Source organism: Engystomops pustulosus, chromosome 9, assembly GCF_040894005.1.
Source record: "Engystomops pustulosus chromosome 9, aEngPut4.maternal, whole genome shotgun sequence".
NCBI lineage: Eukaryota > Metazoa > Chordata > Amphibia > Anura > Leptodactylidae > Engystomops > Engystomops pustulosus.
In genome coordinates, this window is record NC_092419.1 from 85,969,376 (window position 1) to 85,994,234 (window position 24,859).

General features: G+C 44.1%; 2 protein-coding genes across 6 annotated transcripts in view; both read left to right on the plus strand.

Moving 5' to 3' along the window:
* Window positions 1-668, plus strand: part of RPS4X (ribosomal protein S4 X-linked) — a 501,937-nt gene extending 501,269 nt beyond the window's left edge. For all 5 annotated transcript variants that reach the window (XM_072124252.1, XM_072124255.1, XM_072124253.1 and 2 more), the window contains exon 7: window positions 522-668. In XM_072124252.1, the coding sequence (XP_071980353.1) occupies window positions 522-623 (102 nt within the window). In that variant the 3' untranslated portion in view covers window positions 624-668. The remainder of the gene's footprint in view (window positions 1-521) is intronic.
* A 2,992-nt stretch (window positions 669-3,660) lies between these two features.
* The window catches only part of NHSL2 (NHS like 2), a 148,279-nt gene continuing 127,080 nt past the window's right edge, over window positions 3,661-24,859 (plus strand). Inside the window, exon 1 of the mRNA XM_072124481.1 lies at window positions 3,661-4,414. Within this exon, the coding sequence (XP_071980582.1) occupies window positions 3,913-4,414 (502 nt within the window). The 5' untranslated portion in view covers window positions 3,661-3,912. The remainder of the gene's footprint in view (window positions 4,415-24,859) is intronic.

Consider the following 24,859-nt stretch of genomic DNA (forward strand, 5'->3'; position numbering starts at 1 on the left):
GCTGTCTGGTGCTAGGAGAGTTGTGACTGGGTACATCAGACCCCCATTCTAGTGATCTGTAGAAGTCTGATGAACTTAATGAATTAAATTATTCAATTTATGTTATACATTTTATTTGTGGAACCATTTTATACCTGTTCTTGTATACATTATGGGGGATTAAACCAGAATGATATTGTAATGAATGACAAAATAACAATGTAAATGGCACTTATGACACTATATAAAAGTGGTTTTGCAGAAATTTTGGGTACTTCCCTGTAGTGTAAGAGTAAATGTATTCATGTTGGCCACTGGTGACAGTCCAGCTGGTTGGGTGTGATTTCCCCTGTGGATGTCCACTCCCGGCAGTGAGGAGGAACAGATGTGTAGCTCTTCTACGAGAGAGTTGTTAATAGAACGTGTTTTATGATCAATGCTAAACCTGCTGGTCCTAGACTTTGCTGAGGGCTTCTGACCTTTGTGAATAATTGTATGAATTTTTTTTATTTTCTCTAAATTTTAATGTTTTCTTTCATTAGGGTAACAAGCCCTGGATTTCACTGCCACGTGGAAAGGGTATCAGACTGACCATTGCTGAGGAGAGAGATAAGAGACTGGCAGCCAAGCAGAGCAGTGGTTGAACACCTACACAATGATCCTTTATTAAATAAAACCTTGTTCTGAAACCTCTGCTCACTGGCGTGACTTTTTTTTTACCCCCCCCCCTAACCTCACAATGTTCACTGGACATGTGTAGTCGACTATTCTCGATTCTGACTCCATATAATGTGTCCCACCCTTTTTTTATTTTTTTATTTTTTTTTTTATACCTCCAATAGGGTTTGGCATGTTAGATGCTATACAAAACTTAGACATACTTTTGGCTCCCATATATGATGCATACTGATCCCAGCCACAAGGGAATAGGGGTACGAATAGCACCAAGTGTACCCATTTCTGTTTATCAGCTGTGGGTGCATGCAATCACAACCCAACTGATTGCAAGTGCTAAAATAGTGGTAGCATGATGGAGACCCCCCAATGATCAGCAAGTTAGATCCTATCCTGTGGATCTTTAATACATTAAACTGAACTGCAGATTATAAGGTGTGACTGTTGCTAAATTCTACAAAGTTAGACTTAATAAAGTCCTATTCAAACAATGCAGGTAAAACCCTAAAGTTTTCTTAAGATGTCTTCACACGTAGCATATTGCATCTGGGTATTCAGTGCTGAATTTCACTGTTAATCTTAGCAATACAGTTAAATGTTTTGTGCTTAAACTTGGCTTATTCACACGTATATACGGTATATCGTTCTAGGGATAGAGGATATTCATTTAACACTTGAGATTGAGCTATACCCCTCTACCAGGGCAAAATCGTAGCACAAAACGCATCAGAACCCAGGCAATTTTTATTTTTTTGCTAATTTCTGATGCTTACCGATTTACCACCGGGGTAAATTCCACAATGTGGAAGGCTACATTCACACCGCCGTTGCCCGTACCGTAGAGGGCAACGGCACTGCACGAGGAAAGGAGGAGGTGAGCGCAGCTCACCCCTGCCCCTCTCCATAGGAAGTAATGGGGCACGATGCCGTATTACAGCAAAAGATAGGACAGGTCCTATCTTTTTCCGGGTACGGTGCTGCACCGTACCGCTCCCGTAGGGCGCTGTGCGCCCATTGACGTGTATGGAGGACGTATATCGGCTGTATATACGTCGGCCATATATACGTCCTCCATACGTTAGTGTGAATGTAGCCTTAGTCTAAGGCAGTGATGGTGAACCTTTTGGAGACAGTGCCCAAACTACAACCAATACCCATTTATACGTCGCAAAGTGCCAACATGACAATTTAAGTATTAGCTTACTGATCCCTGCTATATCACAAGTTTTAATCGTATTGGTGTCCTAAGTTCATCAATACAATAGAAAGATGATGGGGAAATTTGGATTGTAGCTTCTATCCAGGGTGCCCTGAAAAGGAAGAATCGGGGGACCCAGAGCAGGAGCTCCAACGTTAATCCATCTCTATCCACACCTTCCCCATTCCTCCTATAGTCCTGGCAGCCAAGGATGTTGCTTTGAAATGGCGATGAGCATATGGACCACAGGAGGAAGCTTTGAGTCCTGTCTGTTGGTGTGAAGGCCTGGGTGCCCCCAGAAAGGGCTTTGAGTGCCACCTCTGGCACCCGTGCCATAGGTTCGCCACCACTGGTCTAAGGCCTCTTGCCCACAAGTGAGTTTGATGCGTCCAACGTGCATCAAACTCTCATCGTGTACTTGCTGCAACGTCAGGCCCAAATGCTCACCAACCAGAACTGAAATTTGCATAAATGTTAATTCAGTACTGGTTGTTGGTGGGGCGGTCCAGCAAATACACAATGCAAGTTGGATGCGTCAAACTCGCTTGTGGGCAAGATGTCTAAGACCGGCGGCACACGTGGCTTTTTGGGCAGTTTTTTTAAGCAGTCTGTTAAACGCATGAGTTTTTGACCAGTTTTAAGATAATTGGTAAAACCAGTCAAAAACGCATGCAATTTTAACGGACTGCTTAAAAACGGCCCATAAAACGTGGTTCAAAACGCTACGTGTGCCGCTGGCCTTAAGGGTGGGACTGGTTTGCTGCAGAAATGGCAAGTAATGAATGGGGTTATAAGATAAATTACATGTGCCATTGTGCAACTTAAATTCAAACTTCTGCACCTTTATCCCTGCAGTAGGATTTCTTTCTCCCACGCTTCTGGGAAATCTATATTATACCCATACTTGCAATGCCAGAATATACTGATCCCTGAAGAACTTCTCTTAAAGGGGTATTCCTATTTTGGCAAATTAATGTTAAACTTTTTCTTGATACAGATGATAACTTTAGAATATACTTTCTTTGTCAATTACTCATGGGTTTCTAGATCTCTGCTTGCTGTCATTCTGTAGAAAGCTTCTATGTTTACTTCCAGTGGACAGAAATCTGACCATGGTCACACAGGTGCACGGCTCGTTACATCACACGGCTCTGATTACTCTCTCCGATACTAACGAGCCACGTACCTGTGTGACCATGGTCAGATTTTGGACAGCAGGCAGAGATCTAGAAAACCCTTAAGGACAAAATAAGATGAAGGGTAAATGAGTTTACAATATGAGGGGGAGATGTGAGGTCACAATATGAGGAAGAGAAGAGACCCAGTCCAACCCTGGTGCCAGACCCCAATTGGATTTTAACATGTCCTCTCATCACTAGTCATACCTTCTCATACCCCCTCATATTGTGACCCCTTTCATCTCCCCCTTATATTGTGACCACTCATTTCCCCCTTATGGCCCCTCTAATCTCCCCCTCATATTGTGACCCTGCATACCCCCTTATTTTGTGGCCTTTTATTTCCCCCCTCATCTTGTGGCCCATCATACAGAAAGTATATTTGAGAAATGTGTACATGTTTGTGACTACATAATGAAAAGGTATTATCCCTATCACATCCAATATAACGGCGAGTCATCGTGTGGTTGGACGTAGGATTTGTTCCTGGATTTGAGTCAGTTCATGGAAAATACAGAAGGTGGAGTTCAGGCCGTTGGGGAATTGATAATGTGTTCTGAGATTCAGTGGTTCCACCTCTTCCCAGCTCAGCCCCTCGCAAAGACAATATGCTGTCTTATGTCTACAGCTGCTCTTGCCGGGACCATGTCCATGGAGTACAGAAGTGATTCTTGTCCTGCGGAGGAGTCTAGGAATTACTTTGGATTGGAGCATTTAACACCAGATGAGTGAACAGGAAGACTGATAGTAGGAACCAAACTTCTTAGACTTCAGTTTGTTGCTGCTGGATACAATCACATTGATGTATCAGGGTTACAATGTGTCTTGATAATCTATCCCTGATATTTCTATGAGTGGTCTTGACAGTTTCTAAGTATCCAGATGCCTTTTTGTAAAAGATCAGTCAGACCGCAGTCCCCATGGGGAAGAGCACAATTTGGGATACGGTTAATATTTGAGAACATCTATCCCAGAAATCTTTTGCCAAATAGACACATTGTAGAAGGGATCGGGATCATACTAAATGCAAGTGGGCAAAAATATGTACCCACCTTCCATGGACACCCTCCGGCTTACAATAAAGAAGACACTAGATCTCCGACCTCCCAAGGCTTCAGATCAGGACAATACTTGATGCTACCAGGTAGTTCTGTCCCAGTGCAAGAATATAAAGACATTTATCACCGCGGCCTGATGACGTTACTGCTTCAGCTGGCCGATTTAAGTCGCTTGTCATTGTCAATCTTCGAGGAGCTGGAAGAGGAGTTACTGCTATTCAATAATAGACTTACAGAACTTCACTGTCGGACCGGAGAAGCTTACTGGGAACTTTTTAAAAGCAACAAAACCGAGACTGGAGTAAGAACATGCAGCCTCGCTCAAGGTAAGTTCTCTTATGTTCTTCGCTGTTGGTGCTGAATATTGATGATGACACCACTGTCCCACATTCATAGACACAGCATCTATTAATAATTACTACACCATTCATCGATCAGCTGATAATAGTGTTAAATATGAAACAAGTATTGCAAACCTTTTTACCTAATATCTATCAAATATGCCAATAAAGGCTGTAGGCAGAAATTCTTCCTTAACGTGGATTCCACATTTCCCTCTTTGAGTTTTCTCAGTGGGCGCATAAAAATGAAACATGAAAATACTTACTTGTTCAGGAGCTCTTGCGTTGCCACAATTGAAGCCAGTGTAGTACACACTGATTTACTATGCAAGCACTGATGCAATCAAACCAATATACTCTCCTGGCTTCATTGTAACAATGTGATATGAGGCACCGTAACCAGGATCTTCAGATGTGCCTCATCAGACTCCCATCTAGGTGAGTATAAATGTTTTTTTTACATTGCGCCTACGGACAGCTCTCACACAGGTGGATTTGAGACCCTACACCGCAGGATGATACCTGTAGTTGGTTTAGGGTCCCAAATCGACCCAACAGGTTCTCTTTAAAGGCTGGTGACACATGTTTGAAATTACAAAGCAATTTTGACCACAGTGAACCAGTGAAAAATGACTTATTTCTGCGATTTTGCTGCGGCAGGTGGACTTAGATGAACCTTTACATTGCAAATATGGAATCCCACATCCTAAGGCTGTGATGCACTTTATCCATGGATTTTCCACACTGATTTTTTTCATAATGCAGAAGCAGCATAGAGGATGTGATGTTCACAATTAGTTGACTGAAATGATTCAGAATGCTGACAGAGGCATTTTTTTTAAAAATCAGTATAGCATAGGTTATTGGAACCTGTCACCAGCTAAAAATGACATTCCTGGTGACAGGTTCGCTGTGAAGCATGGATGGGTAAATGTGTAGTACAGAATTCACAAGAATATAAGAGGACATCATTTTGATCTCTGACCTGGATTGATTGCAGTGTGTGGGCCTAAATTCTCATGACTAGTGATGAGAGGATCCTGTTGGGGTCTGGCATCAAGGTTGGACTGGGCCTCTTCTCTTCCTCATATTGTGACCCCTCATCTACCCCTCATATTGTGAGCTCTCATATCCGCTCATATTGGGGTTCCACATTCACTTTACATTGTGGGCCCTCATCTTGTGGCCCCTCTAATCTCCTCCTCTTATTGTGGCCCCTCATACCAAACGTTACACAAGCAAGTATAAAGTCAGCTCACCAAGTTACTAACATGTATGGGACGCTCTGTGCTGTAGATCCTTCCTGGAACAAAGACGAGCAACACAAGAAACAGACTTGATCCAGCAACAGGAACAACTGCTGATTCCATAAAAGCGATGCTTCATGCTTTATTTGGATTTCATGGACGCAATGTGCGATTGAAACACGTTGGCAATTATAAGCTGTTGCAATACTTTATGTTTGTAATACTATGAAATCCTAATAAGATGAAGGGTAAATGAGAGGTCACAATATGAGGGGGAGATGAGGGGTCACAATATGAGGAAGAGAAGAGACCCAGTCCAACCCTGGTGCCAGACCCCAATTGGATTTTAACATGTGACCCCTTTCATCTCCCCCTTATATTGTGACCACTCATTTCCCCCTTATCTTGTGGCCCCTCTCATCTCCCCCTCATATTGTGGCCCATCATACCCATTAACATTGTGGGCCCTTATCATATGGCCCCTAATATCCCCACATCCCACATGGGGCCCCTCTCATCTTCTCCTCATATTGTGTCCCCTCATACCACCTTACCTTGTGGACCCTCTCTTCTCCTCCTGTTGAACCCCATTCATACCCCCTTATTTCATTGGGCCTTATACCCCCTTATATTTTGGCCCCTCATACCCCTTTATATAGTAGGCCCTCATACTCCCTCATTTTGTGGGTAATTTTCTTCCTGCCTAAAAGTTGTTGCCACCCTAACTAGAATTGTAACAAGTTGACAGAAGGGGGTAATTGTCTACCTCTAGTGTGTCACATGTCCAGGGTTTCCTTTAAATATTACTGTATGTGGTTGGTCACTGACCTTATTTTCCTTGGAAACCCTGTACATCTGGACCGTGTCCCCTCGGCAATTTCCGTCAGCTTCATAGAGATAAATGGAGCAAAACGGTCATGCACGGCCGTCTGCTCTATTAGTCTGACGGAGCGATGAGGGGTCCGACGGACGTACATGAGGCCCCATCTGACCCCTTGTTTTCATCACTGAAACCCCCACTGATCAGCAAGTTAGCCCCTATCCTGTGGATATGGCCTAACTTGTGTTTGTAGGAAAACCCCTTTAAGTATATTTTACAATCCTATTCCCATATAAGCAATATCCTTGTTATGATTCCATAGCAGTCCAAGATCCTGAAAGGGTTTGTATGGGAAGACAATGCCTACAGGCACAGCACTTATCTTATGGTTACAAGTGAGGTTTCCTCCCAAAGATAAACGTGTACTGGGAATACTGACGCAACGCAAGAGTCCACAGGCAGAGGACCAACGTTACGTCAGCAATAGCTTACACTATGGGAATGCAACTCGCAACAGCTGTACGAACATGAAATGAAGTAACAGGGAGAATGCAGAACATGCTAAATAATCCTGTAAGGAATGGAAATTAAGCATGATGTATCTTCTGGAAATTAGCTACAAGGTGACGTATATGTAAGTATATACGATATTAGAAAGAAAAGACACAGTGGCCACAGTAAGTACTCAGACCCCTTTTAAATTGTTTTCTCTTTCATTGCAGCCAATTGGTAAGATAAAAAACTGAAATGTACCGTATTTTTCGGACTATAAGGCGCACAAAAAATCCTTTGATTTTTTCAGAAATCAAAGGTGCGCCTTATAGTCCAGTGCGCCTTATATATGAACCGTACTTACAGACAACAGCTGCCTTGAACTGTGCTCAGGTCTGCCACCTAATGGTCATTCATCCTTATAATCAGCAGGCATTTATTGATGGTGTGCCTTATAATCCGGTGCGCCTTATAGTCCGAAAAATACTGTAGATCTTTTTTGCAAATGTATTAGACAAGAAGACATACATATTCAGCCCCTTTGCTCAATATTGAGAAGAAACAGCAAGGAACAGCAATTGAAGGGTCTCACAGAGGACTTCATGGTCTCCCCATAGATGTGAATCTATAGGCCAAGCAAGAGACAGAGAAACACAATTGTAAAGGTCTTAGGACAATTAATAGTTAAAAGGCATGGCATAACACAGTCTGAAAGACTGACTTGTCTCTCATTGCATTGTTATGTATGATTTTGTGATTATAGCGGCATTATTATTTAGTAGGTTATGATTGGGGCTTGTATTTTCAGAAGGCAATAAGCCAATGCAGAGGGTGGGAAAAGGATATGTCAAAACATTCAGTTTCCCCTTTAGTTACCATGAAATCTGCAGGATGTGTGGCTGTTTCCAAATCAAGCAGTAGGAATTGGAAACGTCTCCATGTAGAATCATCAGAAAAGTGAGGAAGATTTCTTAATAATGTTTCAAGTCGACCACATTTTGAAGTTTCTGGACAATAAGTGTTAAATTGAATTTGTATGTAAGTCGAAACTGTATATTTTATAATTGTAGATCCAGACAAAAATTTTTATTGCTCCAGTGATAATTGTAGTTTAAACATTATTTGCTGTAATGGGACGAAGGATTATGAATAAAGCTTCATTACAGACACCTTACAGCTTATCAGTGCAGCCTGGGACTATACTAAAGCATCCAGAGAGCTTCACCAGAGGTCAGAGGGTTCTGTCTGTAACTGTGGGTCGTCTTTAAGTCGGGTGTCCTTAAGTAGGGGACCTCCTGTATATTGTTATACTGTCTTATCTGTGTTTACACCATCCTTTAGCTGGATTAGTCACCCATAAAAAATGTACCAAAATTTAATAACCTATCCTGAGAATAGGTCATCTGTATCAAACACCTGAAAAAAATTATGAAAAATTCCTATTTTTAGTTGATAATCTAGTTCGGTGATTTGACATTATAAAAAAAAAATCTGAGTTCTGAGTTTTTTGAGACATATGTTATAAATTCATTGTGCTGTTCCACAACTACCAGACATTTACATCAAAGACATCTGGGGGATCTAGGGACATCCCTAAACTCCAGTTCCCACACTCTGAATGTCACATGTCCATTTTGGGTTGAATTCTTCCCTCTCTTACACACACACATATATATATTGTACTGTTGTAAGAGTTTACTGTCTTCTTACCATTTATGTTTATTACATTTATAAATCCTGTACTTTTCACTGTTTTATAAAATGTTTATTGCAAAAGGGATTCTCATTCTTATTTTATTTGGTACATAAATTATTTCTGTGCCTTTACGGTCTTCTGAAATCAATAAAGACCTGAGAGAAGTTCACCCTATTTATATCTTATGGTTTTATATCAGAAGATAATACATGGAAATATTTGGTCCTTTGAAGACTACAACCTCAGGTGGACAATAAAGAACACCCCTACTGCTTCGACACAAAAAACAGTAATAGTCATGTGGTGTTTATCAGCTAGTGTGACCACCTCTTTCAAAGCAGCAGTTTCGGTTTTAAAGGGGTGGTCCACTTTCAGTAAATAATTGACATTGTTTGTGTAGTGAGAAGTTATATAATTTTTCCAATACAGGCGGTCCCCTACTTAAGAACTTACAGATGACCCCTAGTTACAAATGGACCTCTGGATGTTGGTAATTTATTGTGCTTTAGCCCTAGGATACAATAAACAGCTGTAACAGTTATCAAATTTGTCTGTAATGAAGCTTTATTGTTAATCCTGATTCTTATGACAATCCAACATTTTTAAAATCCAATTGTCACAAAGACCATAGGAAGTTGTTTTTAAGGGCACACTGACCACTACACCACTATCCCCTGACGAAGCTCGCTAGACGGGCGATACGCGTGGGGTCTCCTATCCTCCCCTGATTTTTATTCACGGTAATGTAACTTCATTATCTATTTGAGATTGTGGCTCTTTATTATTCATTACTTGTATTATACTGTTATTGTATATTTATTTATTTATTTATTCGCCTACCTCATTTGTTTACCTACTGTGTTATCACCACACTAACACTTCTGGCGGAGTTTCTGTGTCTACATACCCTCTTCTTTTGGGTTTTTAAATGTTTTTATCTTTTGCCCTGTTTGTGATTAATAAAGTATTTTCCATATACACCTGCTTTTTTCTTCCGTTTTTGTTTATTGATTCATTTAGATGTGCTAATTTTTTCAATACACATTTTTTGCCCCGCATTGTTGTTTTGGTTCTTATGACAATCCAACATTTTTAAAATCCAATTGTCACAAAGACCATAGGAAGTTGTTTCGATCTACAATTATAAAATACAGAGTTCCGACTTACATACAAATTCAACTTAAGAACAAACCTACAGAATCGGGGACTGCCTGTATACTTTCTGTATCAACTCATCTCAGTTTTCTAGATCTCTGCTTGCTGTCCTGCTATAGAAAGCTTGTATGTTTACTTCCAGTGGATAGAAATCTGTTCCTGGTCATGTGATGTCACAAAGGTGCACAAGCCATTATTATTACAGAAAGTAATCAGAGCCGCATTATACTAACAGCTTGTGCACCTGCATGTCCATTATAAGACCATCAACAGATTTCTTTCCACTAAGTAAACATAGAAGCTTTCTATAGGAGGACAGCAAGCAGAGATCTAGAAAACCGTTAGGAATTGATACAGAAAGTGTATTTCAAAATTGTATAACTTTTCATTACACAAACAATATCAATTATTTGCTGTAAGTGCACAACCCCTTTAAGCATGTAGGTGTGTGTAAAGGCAATGGCAAGGTTAAAAGACATATACAATTATAGAGAAGCAGTTGTTGCTGCCTGTCAATAAGTTGACAACCTGAAACGCTGTTGGTTGTGCTATGCAGAATCTCACTTTGTTTTTGCACAAACCGATGATATTTTGGTATCAAAATTACTCATACCATTCCCCTGTGTGCACAAGGGATGGTCCCTACCTTGGCTCTTGGCTACATCACAAACCAGTCCTATTCTAAGGGTGAGATGTGTTCCTACACAGTGTAACAACATGTGAAGCTACAGCACGATGGGACTCTGGTAACACCTCCAAGAGCCCTTCTAGCTTATTGGCATGAGTTGATTTTAGAAGGAAGGAGGCAATGGATAACAAATATAAGAAGATTACAACAGTCAAAGTGCCGGGATCTATGAGTAAGTGTCCCTGGTTTATCATGATGGATTTTGAACTTAGATTTCCTGCAAATATAATCTTACTTACCGTAAGAGAATAAGCCGAGTTTTTCAGCCAAAAAAATTTGCTGAAAAACCCTAACTTAGCTTATACTCAAGTCAAGAATTAAAGCAAAAAGTGTACTCACCTCCTGACGCACCTCCGGCAGGTCCTCCTCTATTTATCGACGCTCTGGCATGGTCTCTGCGCGGAGACGCGGAGTTGATGGGGGCTATATACTACAGGGGGCTGGCAGGCTATATACTATTTGGAGCTGGCAGGCTATATACTACAGGGGCCGGCAGGCTATATACTACTGGGAGCTGGCAGGCTATATACTACTGGGAGCCAGCAGGCTATAAACTACAGGGGCCGGCAGTCTATATACTACAGGGGCAGACAGGCTATAAACTACAGGGGGCTGGCAAGCTATATAATCCAGGGGCAGGGAGGCTATAAACTACAGGGGGCTGACAGGCTATATACTACAGGGGCCGACAGGCTATATACTACAAGGGCATGCAGGCTATATATTACAGGGGCAGGCAGGCTATAAACTACTGGGAGCTGGCAGGCTATATACTACAGGGGCCCACAGGCTATATACTACAGGGGCCGGCAGGCTATATACTACAGGGGCAGGCAGGCTATAAACTACAGGGGGCTGGCAAGCTATATACTACAGGGGCAGGTAGGCTATATACTGGGGGGTATGGCAGGCTATATATTATAGGGGCTGGCTGGCTATATACTATAGAGGGCTGGCAAGCTATATACTACAGGGGCAGGCAGGCTGTATACTGGGGGGCTGGCTGGCTGGCTATATACTGGGGAGGCTGTGACCAATGCATTCCCACCCTCGGCTTATACTAGAGTCAATAGGTTTTCCCAGTTTTTTGTGATACAATTAGGGGTCTCGGCTTATACTCAGTATTTGTTTATTATAATGTATTTTATATTTGATTTTATATTGAATAAAAAGAAAGTGTTAAAAGTGAATGATCTTTTCATGACCTGGATAGACACATAATCCTTTCCCTTTAAGAGTGTCTGTTGATGTTTCAAGCATATGACTAACTTATGATGAGTCTGAATTTTATGCCCTGAAAAGAGATAACTAGAAAAATAACATACGGAGACAATGAGTAATTAATATCCTGTTTTCATTCTAAGATGAGATATTTTCCAACATTTGTGAAGGTACAGAAAAAGAAAGGTACTGGGTCACAGAGGCTGACAGTGGCGTCCCAACCACAGCCTCGCTTCCAACTTCTCTTAAAGGAGATCTACCACCAGGATGAAGGACTATAACTAGAGATGAGCGAACATGCTCGTCCGAGCTTGATGCTCGGTCGAGCATTAGGGTACTCGAAACTGCTCGTTGCTCGGACGAATACTTCGCCCGCTCGAGAAAATGGCAGCTCCCGCCGTTTTGCTTTTTGGCGGCCAGAAACAGAGCCAATCACAAGCCAGGAGACTCTGCACTCCACCCAGCATGACGTGGTACCCTTACACGTCGATAGCAGTGGTTGGCTGGCCAGATCAGGTGACCCTGGAATAGACTAGCCGCTGCCCGCGCTGCTCGGATCATTCTGTGTCTGGATGCCGCTAGGGAGAGAGCTGCTGCTGGTCAGGGAAAGCGTTAGGGTGTTCTATTAGCTTACTGTTAGGCAGGAGTGATTCTCAAAGAACCCAACAGCCCTTCTTAGGGCTACAATAACGTTCTACTTTTTTTATTTTAATTTGCATCTAGTACCATTTTGTGAGGAATTAGCAGGGGGACTTGCTACCGTTGTGTTTAGCTCTTAGTGGCACACATATCCATAGCAAAGACCGAAGTGGGAAAATTTAGTAGGGGTTGGATTTCAATTAGGCACTAACTCAGTGTCATCTCATCTGGCATAGTAGTGTGCTTTGATACTTGGCTAGAAAATAGCCATAGGAGAATACAAAGAGCTTACTTACACCTACAGTAGCGTTCTATATATTTGATTTCTGGTTGATCTGCTGGTGGCTGTACTTTCTGCAGTGCATGTACTAGCCAATTCTGAGCAATTTGTAGTGAGACTTGCGACCGCTGTGTTCTGCGCTTAGTGACGCACATATCCATAGCAAAGACCGAAGTGGGAAAATTTAGTAGGGGTTGGATTTCAATTAGGCACTAACTCAGTGTCATCTCATCTGGCATAGTAGTGTGCTTTGATACTTGGCTAGAAAATAGCCATAGGAGAATACAAAGAGCTTACTTACGCCTACAGTAGCGTTCTATATATTTGATTTCTGGTTGATCTGCTGGTGGCTGTACTTTCTGCAGTGCATGTACTAGCCAATTCTGAGCAATTTGTAGTGAGACTTGCGACCGCTGTGTTCTGCGCTTAGTGACGCACATATCCATAGCAAAGACCGAAGTGGGAAAATTTAGTAGGGGTTGGATTTCAATTAGGCACTAACTCAGTGTCATCTCATCTGGCATAGTAGTGTGCTTTGATACTTGGCTAGAAAATAGCCATAGGAGAATACAAAGAGCTTACTTACGCCTACAGTAGCGTTCTATATATTTGATTTCTGGTTGATCTGCTGGTGGCTGTACTTTCTGCAGTGCATGTACTAGCCAATTCTGAGCAATTTGTAGTGAGACTTGCGACTGCTGTGTTCTGCGCTTAGTGACGCACATATCCATAGCAAAGACCGAAGTGGGAAAATTTAGTAGGGGTTGGATTTCAATTAGGCACTAACTCAGTGTCATCTCATCTGGCATAGTAGTGTGCTTTGATACTTGGCTAGAAAATAGCCATAGCAATAGGATAGCATTGTTTGGTTTTAAAAACTCAGAAAAAAACAAAAAACACAAAAAAAAACAAAAAACAAAAAAAAACAAAAAACACAAAAAAAAACCAAAAAAAGTTAAAAAAAAAAAAAAGTTATAACTCTCATTTTAAAAATGTTTAACCCGAGGGCTAGGGGTAGAGGACGAGGGCGGGGACGTGGGCGTCCAACTACTGCAGGGGTCAGAGGCCGTGGTCCTGGGCGGGGTGAGACACCACCTGCTGATGAGGGAGCAGGGGAACGCCGCAGAGCTACACTCCCTAGGTTCATGTCTGAAGTTACTGGGACTCGTGGTAGAGCACTGTTGAGGCCAGAACAGTGCGAACAGGTGATGTCGTGCATTGCTGACAATGCTTCGAGCAATTTGTCCACCACCAGTCAGTCTTCCACGCAGTCCACCCATGTCACCGAAATCGCCACTCCTCCAGCTCCTGCACCTCAGCCTCCTCCCCCCCAGTCTGCCCCCTCCCAGGAAAATTTGGCATTTGAACCGGCATACTCTGAGGAACTGTTTTCTGGACCCTTCCCACAGTCACAAACCACTTGTCCGGTTGCTGCTGAGCAATTTTCCGATGCCCAGGTTTTCCACCAGTCACAGTCTGTGGGTGATGATGACCTTCTTGACGTAGCGGAAGTGTGTAAAGAGGTGTCCGACGATGAGGAGACACGGTTGTCAGACAGTGGGGAAGTTGTTGTCAGGGCAGGAAGTCCGAGGGGGGAGCAGACTGAGGGCTCGGAGGATGATGAGGTGACAGACCCAAGCTGGGTTGAGAGGCCGGGTGAACACAGTGCTTCTGAGACGGAGGAGAGTCCTCGACCAGAACAGGTTGGAAGAGGCAGTGGTGGGGCCAGACGGAGAGGCAGGGCCAGAGCTGGTGCATCAGCGCCAAATGTGTCAACTAGTGAAGCTCCCGTGGCGAGGGCTCTTGCGGCGAGGGCTAGATCTTCAGAAGTCTGGAGGTTCTTTAAGGAAACACCGGATGACCGACGGACTGTGGTGTGCAACATTTGCCAAACCAGGCTCAGCAGGGGTTCCACCACTACTAGCTTAACTACCACCAGTATGCGCAGGCATATGAATGCTAAACACCCCACTCAGTGGCAACAAGCCCGTTCACCTCCGGCCGTGCACACCACTGCTCCTTCCCCTGTGTCAGCTGCTAGTCAGCCCCCTGCCCAGGACCCTGCCACAAAAACCCCATCGTCGCCTCCACGATCCTCCACAGCATCCACCAGCGTTCAGCTCTCCATACCCCAGACGCTGGAGCGGAAACGCAAATATAGTGCAACCCACCCGCACGCCCAAGCCCTTAATGTGCACATCTCCAGATTGCTTAGCCTGGAGATGCTGCCCTATAGGCTAGTAGAGACCGAGGCCTTTCGCAACCTCATGGCGGCGGCCGCCCCTCGGTATTCGGTCCCCAGCCGCCACTACTTTTCCCGATGTGCCGTCCCAGCCCTGCACCAGCACGTGTCAGACAACATCATCCGTGCCCTGACCAACGCCGTTTCTGACAAGGTCCACCTGACCACGGACACGTGGACGAGTGCTGCCGGGCAGGGCCACTATATATCGCTGACGGCACATTGGGTTAACTTGGTGGAGGCTGGGACCGAGTCTGACCCTGGGGCTGCTCATATACTGCCGACGCCGAGGATTGCGGGGCCTACCTCGGTCCAGGTGTTTCAGGCCTACTATGCCTCCTCCTCCTCCCACCCCTCCTCCACCTCCTCCTCCGAACTACCATCCGTGGGCACGGCGCCATCAGTCGGTAGCTCTAGGCACAGCAGCAGTGCCGTCGCTAAGCGACAGCAGGCGGTGCTCAAACTGCTGAGCCTAGGCGACAAAAGGCACACCGCCCAAGAGCTATTACAGGGCATCACGGCGCAGACTGATCTGTGGCTGGCACCGCTGAACCTCAAGCCGGGAATGGTTGTGTGTGACAACGGCCGTAACCTGGTGGCGGCTCTGCAACTCGGCAGACTGACACATGTGCCATGCCTGGCCCATGTGTTAAATCTGATAGTTCAGCGTTTCCTCAAGACATACCCCAATCTGTCTGATTTGCTCACGAAGGTGCGCCGCATCTGTGCGCATTTCAGGAAGTCCAGCCCAGATGCTGCCACTCTCAGGGCAGCGCAGCGCCGCCTCCAACTGCCCGCTCACCGACTGTTGTGCGACGTGCCCACGAGGTGGAATTCAACACTGACCATGTTATCCAGAGTTTACCAGCAGCGCAGAGCGATTGTAGACTGCCAGATGTCAACTTCCACCAGAACTGGTAGTCAGGTCAGTCAGCTTCCTCAAGTCTACAATGAGGAGTGGACGTGGATGTCTGATATCTGTCAGGTGCTGAGTAACTTTGAGGAGTCAACACAGATGGTCAGTGGCGATGCCGCCATCATCAGCCTCACCATCCCGCTGCTTGGCCTGTTGAAAAACTCTCTGGTCAGCATGAAGTCGGAAGCTTTGCGCTCGTCACAAGAGACAGGGGAAGAATATTCCCTTGTTGATAGCCAAAGCACCCTCAGGTCTGTTTCTCAGCGCATATCGGAGGAGGTGGAGGTGGAGGAGGATGAGGAGGAAGAGGAGGAGAATGTTGGCGAGACACAAGAGGGGACCATTGTTGAGTCCTTCACTGTTCAGCGTGTATGGGCAGAAGAAGAGGAGTTGGAGGAGTTGGAGGAGGAGGAAATGGACAGTCAGGCCAGTGAGGGGAGTGAATTCTTACACGTTGGTACTCTGGCGCATATGGCAGATTTCATGCTAGGCTGCCTATCCCGTGACCCTCGCGTTCAAAGAATTTATTCCAGCACCGATTACTGGGTGTTCACTCTCCTGGACCCACGGTACAAGCAAAATCTTCCCACTCTCATCCCTGCAGAGGAAAGGAGTGTGAGAATGCATGAATACCAGCAGGCCCTGGTGCACAAGCTGAAACAGTATTTCCCTTCTGACAGCGCTAGCGGCAGAGTGCGTAGTTCTGCGGGACAAGTAGCGAGGGAGAGTAGGCGAGCAGGCAGCTTGTCCAGCACTGGCAAGGGTACGCTTTACAAGGCTTTTGCCAGCTTTATGTCACCCCAGCAAGACACTGTCACCTGTCCCCAGTCTCGGCAGAGTAGGGCTGATCTTTACAGAAAGATGGTGAGGGAGTACGTAGCTGACCATACCATCGTCCTAAATGATCACACAGCTCCCTACAACTACTGGGTTTCAAAGCTGGACATGTGGCACGAACTGGCGCTGTACGCCTTGGAGGTTCTTGCCTGCCCTGCCGCTAGCGTCTTGTCCGAGCGGGTTTTCAGTGCAGCTGGTGGCATCATCACCGATAAGCGTACACGCCTGTCGACTGACAGCGCTGACAGGCTGACGCTTATTAAGATGAATAAAGCCTGGATTTCTCATAATTTCCAATCTCCACCAGGTGAAGGAAGCTCAACCTGAATAATTGATCCACTCCTCCTCCTCCTCATTTTCCTCCTTCTCCTCCTCTTTGTACAGTAAAGCAGAGGAAAATGGCTATTTTTTGACAGGGCCCACTGGCTCTTGCTATAGTACTTCATGCATTTAATTTTTCTGGAGGGCCACCTACCCGGTCCTCTGTTTGAAACAATTTTTGTGAGTGCCACATACAGGCACTCAATCTATTCCATTTTTCTGGAGGGCCACCTACCCGGTCCTCTGTTTTAAAAAATTTTTGGGACTGCCACATACAGGCACTCAATCTATTCCATTTTACTGGAGGGCCACCTACCTGCTCCTCTGGTTTGAAAAATGTTTGGGACTGCCACATACAGGCACTCAATCTATTCCATTTTACTGGAGGGCCACCTACCTGCTCCTCTGGTTTGAAAAATGTTTGGGACTGCCACATACAGGCACTCAATCTATTCCATTTTACTGCAGGGCCACCTACCTGCTCGTCTGGTTTGAAACATTTTTGGGACTGCCACATACAGGCACTCAATCTATTCCATTTTACTGGAGGGCCACCTACCTGCTCCTCTGGTTTGAAAAATGTTTGGGACTGCCACATACAGGCACTCAATCTATTCCATTTTACTGCAGGGCCACCTACCTGCTCCTCTGGTTTGAAACATTTTTGGGACTGCCACATACAGGCACTCAATCTATTCCATTTTACTGGAGGGCCACCTACCTTCTCCTCTGGTTTGAAAAATGTTTGGGACTGCCACATACAGGCACTCAATCTATTCCATTTTACTGGAGGGCCACCTACCTGCTCCTCTGGTTTGAAAAATTTTTGGGACTGCCACATACAGGCACTCAATCTATTCCATTTTACTGCAGGGCCACCTACCTGCTCCTCTGGTTTGAAACATTTTTGGGACTGCCACATACAGGCACTCAATCTATTCCATTTTACTGGAGGGCCACCTACCTGCTCCTCTGGTTTGAAAAATGTTTGGGACTGCCACATACAGGCACTATCCAAATTAAATTGTCTCCATAGCAGCCTCCACACGTTGTCTCCATTGCTACCTCCAAAAGTCGTCCATATAGCTGCCTCCATACATCGTCCCTTTATCAAACGAGGTGTGTCAGGCAGAAATTTGGGTTGTTTTCATGGATTCCACATCAAAGTTGTTAACTTTGTCGCCACCCTGCTGTGTTATCCACAAAATATACTGGCAAACTTTTACCATTTAGGGATATTATTTCAGCGCTTCTTGCGCATCTGTTTACATTCCCCTCACCCGGCATATCCTAAACTTATAAGAACGCTACTACACTTGATCTTATACAAAAGGTTCTTAGAAGTGCTGTTTGGGGAGTAGCCTAGAGACAGGGGCTTGGATTGGCGAAAGCTCGCCTGGCAGCGGAGCGCCAGCTCCATGCGCATCATGCGCTTCTTGCGCATCTGTTTACATTCCCCTCACCCGCCATATCCCAAACTTATAAGAACGCTACTACACTTGATCTTATACAAAAGGTTCTTAGAAGTGCTGTTTGGGGAGTAGCCTAGAGACAGGGGCTTGGATTGGCGAAAGCTCGCCTGGCTGCAGAGCGCCAGCTCCATCCCAAGATCCAACTAACATAGTTGCAGCACCTTTAATCTACTACTAGTTCACTGCCTCCATAATAATAATAATAATAATCTTTATTTATATAGCGTCATCATATTCTGTAGCGCTTTACAAATCATAGGAAACAAATACAAATGTAATGTAACAGAGCACAACATTTGTATGGAACAACAGGAGTGAGGTCCCTGCTCGCCAGAGCTTACGGTTTATGAAGATGATGGGGTAACACGAGGTAAAAGAATATTTAATGGTCAAGCCATTCTTCTTAGGGAATAGAAAAAAATATAATAAATGGAATTGCTGTCGCTTGAACCACTCAGCCGTCATCTTATATACCAGGTCCAGGGTGAATGGGACTGCAGAGAAGTCTGGTGCCTGTTGGTTGCTGGATAACAGATGGGAGGACGACACAGGACGGGTTAGTAGAAGAGTTAAAACTTCATGCAGTTAATGAGTGTTATAGGCTTGCCTAAAGAAATGGGTTTTAAGAGCACGTTTGAAACTTTGGAGGTTAGGTATTAGTCTGATAGTCCGGGGCAGAGCATTCCATAGAATTGGTGCAGCTCTAGAGAAGTCTTGGAGACGCGAGTGGGAGGTCCGCACTAGGGTAGAGGTTAATCTAAGATCACTGGCGGATCTAAGAGCACGGGTTGGGCGATAGACTGAGATAAGAGAGGAGAGGTAGGGGGGTGCAGCATTATACAGAGCTTTATGGATGAGGGTTATTATTATTTTAAACTGTATTCGAAAGGAGACTGGCAGCCAGTGCAGCGACTGGCATGAACTGTAAGCATACATGGTCCCCTTATCAAACGAGCTGTGTCAGGCAGAATTTTGGGTTGTTTTCATGGCTTCCATGTTAACTTTGTCGCCACCCTGCTGTGTAATCCACAAAATATACTGGCAAACTTTTATCATGTACCGATATTATTTGAGCGCTTCTTGCTCACCTCCTTTGGTTCCTCTCTGACACCCATTGGTTTGAAGCCTGAGTCCAATTAGGGTATGTCGCCATGCCACTCTCTAGCCTGCTGCCGCTGCCTCTGCATGCCGTCCCCTATAGTGTCAGGGTCAATTATTGGATGTTTTAGATGCTATCTAGCTTCATTCTGTCACTCTGTCATGGCCATGCTGTTGCCCATAATTTTGGCATAATGGTGCGATTAGGCAGCCTCAGAGGCATCCATGCATGCTGCCCCTGCTGTTTCCTGTCCATTTCCGTGGTGTTTCCATCCTTTTCTGAGGTTCCCAGGTGTTTGGCCAAGCTTCCCTGTGCAGAGCCTTGGTCCCCTTGAAAAATGCTCGAGTCTCCCATTGACTTCAATGGGGTTCGTTATTCGAGACGAGCACTCGAGCATCGGGAAAAGTTCGTCTCGAATAACGAGTACCCGAGCATTTTAGTGTTCGCTCATCTCTAACTATAACCAAGCACACTGCTATACTGGTGTGCGCCCCCTCTGGCAGGATCCGTTCTTAGCTTCTTATGCTTCTTATGCTTGCAGTGTCCCAAAATGTCCGATCTATCAAAATATAATAATGTTTTTTTTCCCAGCGTTTAACCCCTTAACGGAAAATAGCACTGAAAGTAAAAAATGCCACTTTTAAGGCATTTTAAATAATACAAAAAAATTCAGTGATCAAAAGTGATCAAAAGACCGTACAGTCCTTAAAATGATAGCATTGAAATCGTTATCAAAAGCACCAAAAAATGACACCACAGCTCCGTACACCGAAGTATGAAACAGTTATTAGTGCCAGAAGATGGCATTAAAACCGATAGAACTGTGGTATCCCCGTCATCGTACCGACCCGACCGTGGGGCACATAGTGAAAGCTGTAAAATCCAAGCCAACAAGAAAACAATGGCATTTTTTCGACAATTTCTATACATTTGGAATTTTTTTCTGCTTCCCAGTACACAGCATGGAGTCACTATGAAATGCAATTTTTTACACAGAAAACAAGCCCTCATACAGCTACTTACACAGAAAACTAAAAAGTTATGGATCTTTGAAGGTGGGGAGTGAAAAATGAAAACGCAAAAACAAAAGAGCCAGTCGTTAAGGGGTTAAAGCAAATAAAAACCTGGACAATCCCTTGACTATTCAGATCCAGTGAGTTTTTTCTCTTAAAGTTCTCTTAAAGCTCCATCATTACTTTTAGTGTGCAGCAGGTGTGTGGCAGTGTATAGCTTTTTTTAAGTTAAATTCTCGACAACCTTTTTAACCCCTTTGCTTAACAAACTACTATGTCATGGTGCTGCAGAGGATGTATGAAGAGAGAGTGTAGGGCATCATTGGAAGGAGCCAATCAGTTGCCATGACAGCCTACAGTCTAATAGAGACTGCCATGGAAACTGATCTCCAATATCAGGATTCGGAATGCGTGGATCCACTGGACCACTGCGGGAGGTGATACTAGCCGACACCTGGGACTGGAATCTAAGTGGCACCTGGTCTTCACCAAAGCCTGCCACAAAGCCGGTTGGACTTGCTGCAGCAGGGTACCACCACGCTGTTCCCAGGTGCGACTAGCCCACCATGGCAGCCGAGGTCGAGGTACCTTAGCAGGAGACAGTCCAATCCGGTGTCAGCAACGAGAGGTCCAGGCAGATGGGGACGTGAACACAGGCACACGGGACACAGGAAGCAGGAACACAGGGAACACACAGGAACGCAGGAGAATCGCTAGGAAGCTTTTTCTAAGGCTGTGAGGCACAAAGATCCGGGAAGGGTCACAGGAAGGGGTAGGAATTTATCTGGGAAGGCAGTAGGCCAGCGCCAAGCCATGGGAGCTGTAGAGACCACCGCTGGAGCCAGGAGACGTGAGTTCTGCTGTGTAGGAGCCCTGCTGTGTACGGAGGGACACGGGTGCACCCGCAATCCGAGACAGGGATCGCGGGAGCACCCGTGACATCCAATAACCTGCTGATGGCCCAGATACTGCAATACAGTACATGCGCCATCAGACCTTCCAGGGTTAAAGTACCCTAGGGAGCCTGAAATAATTGTAGAAAAATATAAATATACCAAAAAAAACACATTCTAGTTCGCTAAAACACATATAAAAATTCATAAACAGTAAAAGTAAACGTTAAAAATGTCCTGTAGGGGTTAATAGCCAAATAAATCTTTATTTATATAGCACCATCATAGCATCAGAACTTCATAGATCATGGGTTTCAAATACAAACAAATAATCCTTGCAGTGTAATGAAATCGCCACCAGTTGAAAGAATAGACCTGCTTGGGAGAACTTACAGTCTATGGAGAAAAGGGGTGATACAGAAGGAGAAAGTCCTTGTATAATGGTCCAGCCATTCTTTATATGGTATCAATATATATAAATTCTTAAAGGGAAACTGTCAGCAGAAATTGGCCAAATAAACCACTGCCAGTATATTGTCAGGTAGTGTACTGCCTTCTAGTTTATGTTTCTTTCATGTCTCAGTGTGATGACGTCATCCAGAAAATCAACTATGAAGTGAGATGTAAGTTGGTTCTATAAAGTTAAGGAGGCAGATAATTTAAAGGGGTTATCCGTGTGTTAAAAATTACTGAGGGCCGGGCTGGGGTGGGCTATTTAAACATAATAAACATCTACTTATCTCGCCCAGCGCTGCTGATGTCCCACGCCGCGGTCTGTCTCCTCTGTGCGCTAGTTTGTATACAGGGGCGCACAGGCAGCTTCCTGCCGGCCGGGAGCTTCCATCCGACACCATCTCCCAGCGCTTACAGCGCTGAGAGATAGGGACGGATGGGAGGAGCCGGCCACATTGCGGACCGGAAGTTCCCGGTCAGACGGACCGTGGCGAGGTAAGTACATGTTTATTATTTTTAAATAGCCTGCCCCAGCCCAGCCATAAGTAACTTTTAACACCTGGATAACCCCTTTAACATTGAATTCAAGGTTGGGAGCACAGAAAGCCTCCTCCTCTGTGATTGACATTGTGCATCAGTTTGTGATGGAGGGCCATCAATTACAGTGAAGGGAGTTTTCTGAGGAAGAGAGAGCTTGACTTCAGTGTTAAAACCTCTTTATACTACCAGTTTACCTCTCACTTCAAAGTGAATTTTCTGATGATGCCATCACACAGGGTCATGGAAGAAACATGATTTGGAAGGAGTTCAGCTGTTGGCAACATACTGATAGTGGTTTATTAGGTCAATTTCTGATGACAGGATCCCTTTAATACTGCATGAGCCTTAACCAGATGTATTCACAGGACTCATGGGCCGGCAGAGTAACCTGTATAATGACATCAGGTGCTGATGGGAGGAGCAAACTGAGGTTAGAGAATGAAAGTAAAATCTGGATATAATGGATGTGATAGACCTAGAGAGAGATGGGTTTTTTGGGTAGGTTGAAACTACTGAAGTTTCATATTAGTTTGATAGTCCAGAATTAGAGATTCTAGAGATTTGGCGCAGGTTTGGGAGAAGTTCTAGAAACATTACTGGGAAGTTCAGTTTGAAATTTGGGAATCTTTTACTGCATGAGGTCCTCATGTCAACCTTCTACTCCGGGAGCCATGAGAAATAGCAACATTCCAGACATTACTCCGTAGGGATCCGCTGGGGTCTTCTATGTCCTTTGAACTTATGAAGACCATACTTTCCAGATTTGTAAAACAAACTGTTATTATTGATTCATCTAAGACAATTTTCACACCACAGGTCCACAGGTCACCTCTTTGGTGGACATCAGAGGCAACTTCTGACAAATACCTTGCACTAAAACTAAAATAGAATAATAACACTAGCGTCATGGCTTATATGATGTAAAGTTTATGTTGGGGACAGTGGCGTAACTAGAAGCTGATGGGCCCCAGTGCAAAGTCTGTGCCAGGCCCCGACTATAATGTATGGTTTATAGTAATAGTCTTCTCATATGGGAAAGTGACACCATAAGGGCCCCCTAAACCTCTTGGGCCCGGGTGCGACCGCAACCTCTGCAACCCCTCAAGTTAGATCCCTGGTTGGGGGGTTTAATATTCCCAATATTTTAGCTGCAGGCAATGATAGTGTAATGTCCCACAAGATGGCTCATTGCTAAATTTATCACCTTCAAGTATACATCACCTTATTAATCAGCTCTCTGTGTTGTTTAAAATATCAAGTAATTGTCTGTAAAGAGTTAAGTCTATAGGAACAGTATCAGAATCCTGATCCAGATATCTGTCAGTTATGTAGGCAACATAGAGCAGATTTACACAAACTGCTTAAATAGGAAAAAAGAAGAGCACAGGATCAAATTTCTTTAATAAGTATATTACACATCATACTATTATCATACTATTATCCTCTGCACTGTTCATTTTCAAAATTGTGTTAAAAGTTTAGTTACACTAAACTTAAATCTAGCATGATAAACTAGGGACATGTACTCATAGATCCAGGTACTTATTGTATATGATATTTATGGCCTCCTTCCTTCAAAAATAAACTACAATTATGCTTATTACACTTATGCTAATTTGCCAGAAGGCTCTGGGGGGTGTAACTAGAGCTCCTTCATGCTGTAACTTCACAGGCTGTTACACTTGTTCTTCCCCCCTCCCACTGTGCAAGATTACAGCAGGCAGAAGGAGGGGGGAGGGAGAGACATGCTCATGCGTAGTGTAAAAGCTACAGCTACAGCATGTGGCTGTGGTAACACCCCCAGGAGCCCCTAAGGCTCATTAACATAATTTCTAAGTTAATTTTAGAAGGAATGAGGCCATGGATAACAACTATAAGATTTTCAAAGTCACAGTGCCTGGATCTATGAGTAAGTGCCCCTGGTTTATCCTGATGGATTTTGATGCTATATTTCCTGGGCAACTTGATGGGCAAGTGTCTTTTTTAACCGTATAAAGTATGAAATTAGAAAGTGAAATGAATCGGTGGGGTTATGGTTGTGCAGTTCATTAAAACCTTATTTGACTAATTTTTTTGACTTTATTTTAATTCATGTTTTTAAAAAAAAAATATTTTATTTTTTGTGACTTTTCATTTACATAACTAAATAGTGTGGATGAGCACATGGTCGATTCGCTACCTGTCCCAGCCATAATATTGGTGCAACATTGAGTTCAGCTTTTCTTTATAATGGTCAAAAACAATATTCAAAATCAAATTGTTGCTTAAAGAGGCCATTGTAATATATGTATCTAGTATCTGAGTATCTCTCTGTCTCTCCATCCGGTATCTAGATAGGGTGTAATGAAGCTGCACTAATACCAGTGTAGCTCTGTAATATATGTAACACAACAAATTGCAAACATC